Source organism: Canis lupus, chromosome 16 (assembly GCF_003254725.2).
Source record: "Canis lupus dingo isolate Sandy chromosome 16, ASM325472v2, whole genome shotgun sequence".
NCBI lineage: Eukaryota > Metazoa > Chordata > Mammalia > Carnivora > Canidae > Canis > Canis lupus.
The window spans coordinates 8,966,093-8,978,178 of NC_064258.1; the positions used below are offsets into that span (position 1 = coordinate 8,966,093).

At 40.8% G+C, this 12,086-nt stretch overlaps 1 protein-coding gene across 3 annotated transcripts in view; it reads right to left on the reverse strand.

Moving 5' to 3' along the window:
- TBXAS1 (thromboxane A synthase 1) overlaps positions 1-12,086 on the reverse strand; it is a 161,813-nt gene that overhangs the window by 111,845 nt on the left and 37,882 nt on the right. For all 3 annotated transcript variants that reach the window (XM_025433736.3, XM_025433737.3, XM_025433735.3), the window contains 2 exons: positions 5,995-6,088; positions 3,145-3,197 (listed from right to left, as the gene is read on the reverse strand). In XM_025433736.3, coding sequence (XP_025289521.3) covers positions 3,145-3,197; positions 5,995-6,088 — 147 coding nt within the window. The remainder of the gene's footprint in view (positions 1-3,144; positions 3,198-5,994; positions 6,089-12,086) is intronic.

Sequence of the window (12,086 nt, forward strand, 5' to 3'; positions counted from 1 at the left end):
GATGCTGTCAACCCTTCTTGGCAGAAAGCTTCTCTAGCAGTATCTTCCCCATAGCAGTGAGTGGGAGGGAAAATGGATAAGGAGCTGATCTCCAGTTTGGGGACCCAAACTCTGATTGGGTTGCTAATGATAACAACCAGATAATAAGCATAATGATCCCCATATTTGGCTTTCAGGTCCAGAGCAAAGAGGAGATCCTCTCTGTTTCTCTGTCCATGTTTCTCCCAATGTGCAGTAGTGTCCTGTCACCTAACAACCCAGTGCGTCTCTTTATGGCATCAACAGTGTGGGGCTTCCTTTGCCAAATGGTGAATCAATCAGTCTATCATTTGAATTTTTAAGAGGGCCAATCTGGTCTTGATTATATTTTCTAAGTCTAAAAATTACTATAACTTACATGGAATCACTGTAAAAGAAGGGTCTTTTACCGAATGTAGTTTATCCTTGACATTCCCAACCAGCAAAAAGATTTTGCGAAAATTTAAGTAACAAAATAATTTGGGGGGGCTAAAAAGGACCTTAAATATAAGCTCATCCATCCCTTTCATTTTAAAAGGTGAGCACACTGAGTCACGTCAAGATTACAGAGCCTAGTCAACTCTTTGCCCCACCACCGTTTTGCCTCCAAATTCAGGAATGGACATGTTCAAAAAGAAGTTGGTGTTTTATGGTTCATCTTTTTTTCTAAAGCAGAAAAAAGTTGACAGTTTTGTATGAAGAAATTATGCCATCACCTTTCTTATTCCCCCCTTTTCACCAGAGGTGGGAACAAAAAGTGAAGATGATACTGCAATTTCTATCTCTAAAACCTCATTTGAAATCATTCCCTTTGATTTACGTTTTCTTGAAATGAAAAGAATAAATGGTGTTAACTTAAAGTTGGGGGGAAAAGTTGATTGGACATCTTGTTGTCAAGGAAACTAATTCTCTCTCTTCCTCCTCCCCCCCATACATTCATGCATACCACACCACCCACCAGTTAATACAGTGCCCTTTAAACTCTTCATCTGACATTCTAAAATTATTTTAAAATACCCAAGTGTTTTACTCTGAAAAATCAGTACAAGAAGTACTCAAGGGAACAGATTCCTAGAATTCAAACTTAGCCTTTTTCCTAATTCTAGGGAAGCTACTGTCATTCTGAGTCAGTGCTGTGTCTCAGCAATGTATGGGACAGTCTCCAAGGTCAGTGTCAAGTCAACCACAGAATGAGACCATTGGAAAAAAAGAACTGGAATGAGAACTTTTAAAAAGCAATAGAGCAGCACAAAAGTAAGACAGGTAAATGGGTCAATCCCTTGAGCCTTTATTAAGTATCTATCATGCTCAAAGTAAGAAGCTATGCACTTAAAAAAAAAAAAAAAAAAAAAAGCAAAGACCAAGCTGAAAGAAATCTTAGAGGATTAAGTAGAGTTGCTCATTATTGAAAGATATACACCACCTCCCTGCTCTTCCATCAGAGGAATACGCCTCCCTGCCCCATCGATGTCAGGCTTGGCCAATGACTCACTTCGGCCTCACTGTGGGCAGAGTGTGCTTCCTGTCCTGATTTTGAATCTGGGCATATAACTTGGTTTGGCCAATGGGATGTTAGCAGACATGATGCAGCAGAAACTTAAGATGTTGTTGCACTGTTAGGTTTGCTCTCTTGAACATTTGCCTTCACATTGAGAAGAGCCTTTCCTGGTTGCTCGCTATTCCAAGAAGGATGAGAGGTATATGGAGCAGAGCCCTAGTTGAGCCTGCCCTAAATGAGCTACCTGCCCAGAGGACCAATGGATGCACCAGAAAGCACAGCTGAGTTGAGCCAAGTGTAGCTTAGATTAATCAATACCAGCCACCTCTTAGGCACATGATAAATAATAATTTTTTAAGTCCCTGTGTTTTCGATTGGCTTGTTATGCATCAATAAAAACTAATACAGAGATCATCTAGTATGACAATTTATTACTTTTGCAGGATCATATAACTAAACAGCAACGAGAGCAACTAGGCCAAAACTGTGGGACCATTTCCATAGAATACAAGTCAATCTTTTGAAAATCATCACTGGGAGAATAAGTTTAACGGATCCACTGGATAGAAGGGTTCATAGACCACTGGACCCCATTAGCATGTACTTTAGGAACACAACAGAAGTTTATTGCACCTAAAACAGTGAACACAGACCTGGTGGTCTGGAGAAGAGCTGCTAAAAATCTCCCAGTGGCTGAGGAGGAGCGATACAAGAACAGACTAAAACAATTAGGACTCCAGTGGAGAAAGACACATGTTGAGAATCAATATGATTTAAGTCTGTCAAATCTTGAATAGAATAAATGCTCTTAACATATGTTTGTTCACCAGATTCTGAAAAATTTTTTTTAAGAAGGAGCATTCTCGGGTATAAAAAAGAAAAATTCGGGCAGCCCCGGTGGCGCAGCGGTTTGGCGCCGCCTGCGGGCCGGGGTGTGATCCTGGAGACCCGGGATCGAGTCCCACATCGGGCTTCCTGCATGGAGCCTGCTTCTCCCTCTGCCTGTGTCTCTGCTTCTCTCTCGCTCTCTCTGAATGAATAAATAAATAAATCTTAAAAAAAAAAAAAAGAAAAATTCAAGAAAAAAAGAGGGGCTCTATTACTCTACATGGCTGAGAACTAGGGTGACCCTATGTTCCAATATATCCAGGACAGTCTTCACATCCACTGTTGTCCTGGGGTGATTGTTAATAGCACGGTGTATTGTATTGGATGGTAGATTATATGGTCAGATAGCTGACGGGATGTTTTATCCACAGAGTTGGTTTAGGTAAGTTCATGAGAAAAGACCAGTCACATCTTGTTCTCAAGGCAAACTAGACTAGAACTAGACTAGTTCTCAAGTGTCTGATTGCAGTAGTGGTGAGAAATGGTCAAGGCATCTAGGGATTGACCTAACTAGTCGGGGTCTTAAAGGCTGAGAGGTCATGTTATTTCAGCCTCCCATGGGGGCCCCCTTTGAGCAACCCTGAGGCCTCCTCCTGGAGCCTCATCTATACAGCGAGGCTCTCTCTTTATGGATCCTCAAAAGATCTAAACACATGCCACATCCCCATTCTGGTTATTACTTCCTTATCAGAACATGCAGAAATCAAGATAAATGGTAGAAGAGTAGAGTTCACTCTTACCCACACAGAGGTCCATATAGCTTTCTGAGCTCCATTTGGCTTTCCCAGAAACCCTGTGGAAAACATAGCACCATCGTAAGAAAAAGATTAAACAAAATATCAAGTATTCAAATTTATTCAAGAAAAAGTCTGGAACTGTGAGAACACAATTACATAAACAAAAAAGAATTCAAGTTCTATTGCTTTCAAGTATTTTGAACTATTAGAATAAACAAGTAGCTTTAAAAAATATATTGCCAAGGAAAAATCTTGGTCAACTCTGCTTTAATGGATAGAAGGAGATCATCTGTACTTCGAGTATTTGTGTGTAATTGCTGTTAAAATATTTGAAAACTGTTTGCTTTCTCAACTATGTTAACATTCCCCTCTACAATTTGGTTTATATTATTATTAATTTTGGCAAAGCCTCTTTTGACAGTCACTATATGTGTAAATGCCTGCTGAATCTATCCAAATTATCACAAATTCTGAATTATCATGATCCAAGTTAAATTTTTAACTGAAAACAACATAGTCAAAACATAAGAACCTTAGAGTAACTTTATATAGGACAAAACATTAGACACATTTTGTAGTGGGAAACAAGTATACCTAGAGATATGCGTGGGGTGGAAGGTCAGAAAATGCTACACCCTTTGTGCTATAGGGCTGGAGTAATGTAGTGGGGATGGAGTGTGTGTACAGATATAGATGGAGGAAATGTAGGGAGGGATGAAAGGTTGAAGACTGCTAGATCTCTGTGTTGTGGGAATGCAGTACATGGGAGACATCTGAGGGGCAGGAAAGAGGAGAGAGTAGGGGGGCATTGGAAGAGGTGGATGTCCTTAATGGAAATACATCCCATTCTTATTACATCTACTTTCACAGTCTAAGTTTGCCATATATCAAGGAAAGCTTATATGAATATAAAAATAGTCACTGAAATTACTATGTTCTACAAAGAACTTGGCAAGGTTTGTACATACAAGGATGACGAGCTGAAAAGGAGCATATGTGGAAATTAACCAGAGGCAGGAGCACCATGTTCTCTTCATATGGACAGTTCTACTATTTTTCCTCAAAATGTTAATATTGAATTACTCAACTGAATGCAACTGATCATTCCCCCTACCCCAGGACTATGTGAAATCCATTTACTTTAAATTTCCTATCCAGTGTGTTCTCTTTTGACACTTAGAAATTTTCTCACATTTGCCTCGGGAACTCACAGGAAGCCTTGGTGGGGTTGCTGTTTGTGGGCTTAATGTTGTGAACACACCACCCCAGAGATGGAGGTGAGGAAAAGGTATTTAAAACACTAGGAAGACAGCAACAACAACAATGAAGAGGGAAAAGAGTGTTGGACAGAAAGGAAGAGAAAAGAAACTGAGGAAGAAGGAAACGAAACCCCTAACATTGTTATCTGTGTCATGCTGAGGGCCAGCCTTTCTGATGGTGGGGGTGGGGAAATCCTAGAGAGATGTTGACCAGACATGACCAGGAATGGCCCACTTAGCCCTTCTAGTCTCTATTTAGCTCAGTAGTTCTTCACACGCAGGATCTGTTGGCTCCTGATGTTGGGTCTGGTGGCTGCAACACCATGAGTTCACAGAATAAGCCATCTGGCTTCTGAGAAAACCCAATGAAGGAAAACAAAATACTCTTAGAAGATAGAGTGCTGGGCCTCTATCTACAAATGCCTACAGGACCTTTCCACTTGCATGTCCCTCTGGCCAATCAAAGCTATCTCCCCAGACCAGCTGCCCTCTCTACCTTCTATTTCTGTCAACTCATGGCCATTCTCCCTGTGAACCTAGCTCAACATTTTGCGATGCTTTGGCTCATTTGCCTTGAATTCTCTATACTAAATTAGTTTCAGGAGCTACTAAGTTTGCCCCCAATGTCCTCATTTCACCCTCACCCTGGGCCAAGTCCTCACCACTTCCCCTAGACTTCTTTTTTTTTTTTTTTAAGATTTTTATTTATTTATTCATGAAAGACACACAGAGAGAAAGGCAGATACATAGGCAGAGGGAGAAGCAGGCTCCAGGCAGGGAGCCTGATGTGGGGCTCGATCCTGAGACCATGGATCATGCCCTGAGCCAGGGGCAGGTGCTCAACCGCTGAGCCACCCAGGTGTCCCTCACCTAGACTTCTTAAACTAAATCTTCACTCCAACAGGGTACCTTCTACTTCAGGGTCCCTCTCTTGCTCAAAAGGAATAGTAGGCTGGCCTTTCTAGACTGCCAGCTATCCAGCCTGTTGCTCTCTCACATAGGTGCTTGTCCTAGTCCTCCCCCATCCTTGGCTTCCAGTCAGTCCAGGCTGCTCACCAAGCTGTGCCCTATTTCTCATTTAAATGCAGTCATGCACATTGTTGCTCCCCACCTGGTTTGTGTTTATTGCTCCTGCCAGACCTCCTTCTCCAGGAAGTCCTCCAGGGTGATTCTAACCCTGACAAATCTCCCTCTCCTCTGAAGGACATCACAGCTACCATCTCTCTCACCTAATCTAGTGCAGGGCACATCCCATCTGGTGCCGAATATTGTAATTTCATGTGCACACTTGAGGGCATAATAACTTCTACTTCTTCCACATCCCAGGGCCTGGCATGTCTAGATACTCAGCCAGTGGGTTTTGGGGTGAATGGATGGATGGATGGATGGATGGATGGATGGCAGGACTCAACACATGTTGATGGGTGATAAGCGATGGATCATTGTCATCACATGAGAATTCATTGAAGCAGGGGAGGGCTCACCACACAGCGCCCACAGTGTAGGTGACCTACATGGAAGCAGTGCTTCATGGGTTAAGCTGCCATGGGCTCAGTGGATCTTATGCTTGAAGACAATGGAAGACTGTTCTTACCTGGCAAAAAAATGGCAAGTTTCCAATAAAGGGAGAAGGCTTGGGATGTCTGATGCCCAACTTCTCCAACCTTGAAAATGCTGCTGTGGAGTACCTGAGGGGAAAAGCAAACCTTAAAAACCAAAAAATTGGAGTTTTCATTCATACACTGAATTATCGAGTTCACCTCAAGGACAGGTGGAAGTAGTGGTTTCCAGTTGACAGTGTCTAAGGACCAATGAGATACAGGGGCAGAGGTGAGTGAGTGGAATAGACCTCAGGAAATGCCTCCTGATCCAGTGACAGGCTGGAGATTGAGGATTCCTAAAATCCACAGGTGGAAGACACCTTAGTGATGCTGTAGTCTAAATGTCCATTCCCCACCTTAAATTTCCATCAATACACTCATTGTTTTTAAAAAATATACCTCTCCCCAGTTCAGTTCCTTTGCTTCTGCATTGACCATGAACAATAATCAGAAGGCAAGGCAAAAGAAAAAAGTCACAATGGCAAAAATAAGTCCCCTGTGCAATTTGTGTTTTGCTAGTCAAAACTGACCCCTGCACATAATTTGTCCCTCATCACATTCCGTGGCCTAATCGAGAAAAAACAAAATAGGGAGGGAGAGAACACACCATGGAGACAAGACCTCATCACCAACTGCTTATAACCTCTTCATGTCTTTGTTTTCATGGCCTGAAACCATATGGGAAGCATATTTTCTTAACCAAAAACCAGGAAGCGTGGCCCGACAGATTTCTGTGCCACTTTCCAGGAGAAAGCAGCAGTCTGAGAAGTGCAGTGTAGCTGTCAAAACATTGGAATTACTAGGATGTTCCACCAGTTTATGGGAACAGAGGGATAACACAGTTAAAGTCAGAGCTGGCTTAGAAAAACCTGGACATATGGCTGTAATCCCTAATCAGCCAGCCAATTAGGTCAAAAGTTCAGTTAGTTCAGAAAAATTAATGAGTCAAACTGGGTGTTTAGCATCATGCAGAGATCAGCCAAATCTCAATTTAGGAGCAAGGAAAAATATAGAGCATATCATTACAGCCAAGCTTCCTAGGAGTACTAGAATTTAGATGAGCAAAATGCTGCTCTAAAAATCACACACTTATCATTGGAAAGATGGAATGTTCGTCATAGTCTTTGATCTTTCCCTTTCCCACGTATGGTCCAATAAGGAGCACTTCAAATAAGAACTTGTCATCGAATATTCAAATATTCAGGGAAAGGACAACACGACCAAAGTGTTGGTTTGTGTTATTCTGAGCAATGGGTCTACTTTTATAAAGTCGTCACAAGGGAGAACCAAGAATGGGAAGGAAGTTTCCACCATCTGACTGCTTTACTGGGTTTGAATAAAATTCCCAGGACATCACACGTAAGCCCATGTTCAAGTGTGGTTACAAACCGCACTCAAGATCCATGTGTGAATTACACGGATTAGTCTTACCAACATTCCTCTTCATTAGTGTGTGTCCCAAAGGTCAACAGCATAGTGTGTACAAGTTATTCATTCAAGTAGACTGATATTTTAAATAACTCCCCTCACACCTAAGAGGAACCTAGACCAAAGAAGACTTACCAGTCCATTTAAGATTTTCCTCAACATCCTTGAATCTGGGTTTCTGGGTTCATTTCTTCATCAATTTTTTTGTGAATTATTTTCTAAATGTGATCTCTAATGGATGGAAAGAAATATGTAGATCTTGGGCCACATAATTACATCTTAATTTTGTAATTAGATGTCTTGATTGTCTAATTAAAGGACAAGAAGTCTGTGCCTAATTACATGTGCTAATTATTATGCAAGTCCATGCCCTAATTATGTAACTCCACTTACAAAAACACTGCTTGTGTGTGTCTGCACAAAATTCAGACATTTTCAAACATATGGCATCAGCAGAGAATGTTCTGGACACAACCATAAACTTCACTTTGCAACCAGTACTCAAGTATAGAACTCAAGCATCTTCATATGAGAAGTGGCCAAAAGTTGCCATCAGTAACCAGAGTCCTTGCACCAAAATCAACAGGGAAAGATCACTGCCACCAGACTTCCAGGCAAAATTGTAAAATGGGTTCCATTTGTCTTGCTCCCACTTCCTTCTCTGCACTCGTGTTTCGTACTCCCTGGTCCCAATGTTCTCATGCTGCCCTCCGTCTGTCTCAAAAAGGCTCTTTGGATAACCCATGGACTCCGGGTGTTATGGGTTGAATCATGTCACCCCCAAAAAGGATCAGTTGAAGTCCTAACCCCTAGCACCTTAGAATATGATCTTATTTAGAGAGGGTGGTTGCTAATGTGATTAGTTGAGGTCATACTAGAGTGGATTCCTAATCCTTATGACTGGTGTCCTTATAAAAGGATGGCCACATGAAGACCTGGAGACATAGGGAAAATCCCATGTGATAGCAAAGGCAGAGAATGGAGTCACACAGCTGCACCAAAGATGGTCAGCAAACCACCAGAAGCTAGGAAGAAGCCAGGAAGGATTCTCCCCTACGGTTTCAGAAGGCGCACAGCCGTGCAAAAACCATAATTTCAGACTTCTAGCTTCCAGAGCTATGAGACAGCAAATTTCTGGCATTTTAAGCCCAGTTTGTGGTACTTTGTTATGGCAGTCCCTAGGAAACTGATACACCGAGAATACCCGTGGATGAGTTTTAGAGACGCAATGAAAAAAGATTTTTCAAAAATTTCCTCCTGCTTCTTTAAAAATTGTCATTGCAGAAGAAATTTCTTTTTTATGTCAATTTATGCCATTAAGTCTTGTGCCATCAAAAAAAAAATGCAAAAAAGGCAGGCCTCAGATGCTACCACAAAAAGCAGATAATATGCAACCATCACACAGCCACCACTGTATTGTGATATTTAGAATATTCCCATCTCTTTGATGGGAATTAATGGAAATATCCCTTAACTATGATTATGGACATCTATCATTATTTACCTTAGGGATACTTGAGTTGGAAAATGACATCAGAAAATACATGTAGTAGCTTCAGGTAGCCTCCTTTGGTTTCATTTCACAACTAAAGTGGTTGTTTCTTGCTACAACACGCACATTCCTGCAGTAGCCAGTGGTATGCCTTATACTGCCCGTCCTCAAAATAAATTGAACCATATGGATCATTTTCAAAGTAAGATTCAATGTTTAAAGCCTAGAAATTCTCCAATATTTCCTTTTCCCCAAGACAAAGCCCTTTCTTGATAGAGTCAACAAAAGTGGTCAGCCTACTGGTTAGCCAAAGAAGCTACTTGTGATAAGTGGGGAGGATAGTTTGATGAATCATTCATTAAAGAGATAGTCGAGTTGATTGAGGTTTCATGCAAGAGAAGACAGACAAATGATGGTCCACCCTCCAAGATTTCCCTCAATACATATCCTAAGCAGCTATAGAGGAAATGGTTTCTCTGCTATATGCTTCTGGAAACAACCAACTCCTTGGTTCATCCATTGTGTTCTCATCAATGCTATCAAAGAATTTCTCCTTGGTGGGATTCAGAGGCTGTTGATGTTTTTGAAATGCTGAAAGATCCCTTTGGCAAATAGCACATGTCCTGGAATAAAAATCATGATTCTCCAGTGAAGCCAGGTAAACCTCCTGTCCTGCTCTTTGGAGAAGAAAGCCCTTTGTCATGGTTATTCTATGCTTGCAACATGCATGACCATCAATTCCATTAAAAACTGTGGCCACATCGGAAATGTTTTAGAAACAAGGCATTAAATAGTTACCTTCTCAAAAGATTTTAAGACACAGGAGCAGAATGTGAGGTTGGCTAGCTTTGACAAAAATGTGGGCAAAAAACCTACAATTATTGGAGACAACACCTACTTTCATTTTATTCTAATTCTTTCTAGTTTTTTCTCTGAAGATTGTTTCTATTTTTGAGATTACATTCTCTATAATGTGTTTCTATTTCTATTTCTCTGTATTTCTACTATTTTCTTTTAATATAAGGGAAAATCTCCATGTCATTAATCCTTTATGAATATGATTTTAATGGTTGTATAATATTCCTCTTGAGGATGTATCATAATAAACTAAACTATTCCTTTTGTTAAATATTTAGAGTGTTGGGGATCCCTGGGTGGCGAAGCGGTTTGGCACCTGCTTTTGGCCCAGGGCGCGATCCTGGAGACCCGGGATCGAATCCCACGTCGGGCTCCCGGTGCATGGAGCCTGCTTCTCCCTCTGCCTGTGTCTCTGCCTCTCTCTCTCTCTCTCTCTCTCTCTCTCTGTGACTATCATAAATAAAAAAATTAAAAAAAATATTTAGAGTGTTCTTATTTTTTAGCTAATTTAAGTTATGTTACTGTAGTGAATATCTCTGTACATCAAGCTTTTCCAGCACTTTATGTATGGAGCTTTCCCAGATCTGAAATCCATGGGTCACTGGATTCAAACATTGGTACACAAGGCTATCCAGAAAGCTTGTCCCAGCAAGTCTCACTGTCAGTGTATCCATTTCACCACAGGCTCTCATAAATTTTTTTCTAATTTTGTAGACACATCAGTGTACTTTGATCTCCTCATTTCTTTCATTATTTGAGAAAGAACATTTTGCCATCTCTTTTTCTCTAATTTAAAAAATATTTCCCAACTTTGAAATTATTCTTTCTTTCCCCCCCTAATTTCTACCATAGCTTATCTAGGTGGCAGGCATAATTTGTGCCACACCGACTGGTTAAATAATTAATCGGAAACTGAACAGTCATTGATAAGTGACTGCAGGCTGACTCCAAGCACACATTTAGGCAGGGAGAGGAAGATAAGCAGACGAATTTTGAATAGTTTTTATTTAGAAAATAACTCACTACAGCCTTGTTAGTTGATTTTAAATTCTATTTCTTTCTCCTTCCTTTGCCCCATTAATACTACAGAAACTGTAAGCCTAGGAATTGCATCGGTTATGCCTCCAGGCAGGAGCTCCTTGGAAATACTGAGTTTCTAGATGAGGTCATCCCAGTTCCCCTCTTAGCACTTCATCTCTGTTTCAGTATCCTTATCCTCAGTCCCCTTTCCTGGAACCCATTCCCTCAAGACCTTGCTCTCAGCTTGCCCTCGGGGCTGGAAGTCATCTGGTGTACTTTCATTCATGTCCCAATTACTAGGAGTTAGATTATCTACTAAGATATAACCTGCAAACCAGAATGTTCATTCACTAATCTATAAGAGTAGGTGTCCTTTTCCAGGAACAAGAATCCAATGTCCCTACTCTGAGCCCCTACTTTCCAAGTACTTGAGAAACCAAATTAATCAGAAGGTCATGTGTTGAGCCAGGGTCTATAATGAGAGGTGGCTCATCGGAGCAAGTATGTCACTGGGACCCTGACAAAATAATCCTGCCCTAAAGCCAAGCATACCCCTATAAAGAGTTGGCAAAGACAGTGTGCTGGCTGCCCCAGTCCCCTTTCCCCACTAAGAGGGGAAGAGGTACCCCACATAGAGGTAGTGCCACCTCTATCATACAACTTTGTGACAGAGGTGCTTGGGTCTATTTTGATCCATGTGTCTGGCTTATGGAAATGCCTCACTACTTTACATATTATAATTCTGTAATACTTTTTAGTATCTTTCTCATATTTTAGAATTAGTCTGATTTGACGAAAAATTCTGTTGAAATATTTTTTATTGGGACTGCATTAAATTTATAAACTAGAGTACCAACATTATCACAACATTGATATGAATGTGTTATATCTCTCCATTGATTCCATTAACTCTGTCCTGCAGAGACATTTTATAATTTTATGTACAGAAGAGTATCTTTTTTTTGCCATATATATATGTATATATATTTTTTGTTATTGGTATTATTCATGTATGGGAGCACCATTTATTTTTTCTTATTCACATATACTGTATTATTAGTTTCAGAGGTGGAATTTCATGATTTATCAGTTGTATATCACACCTGGTGCCCATTACTGCAGGTGCCCTCCTTAATGCCTGTCACCCAGTTACCTATCTCCCCACCCACTCCCCCCCCCCCAGCAACCCTGTTTGTTTCCTAGAGTTAAGAGTCTCTTATGGTTTGTTCCCGTCTCTTTCATCTTATTTTATTTTTCTTTCTCTTCCCCTATATTCATCAGTTTTGT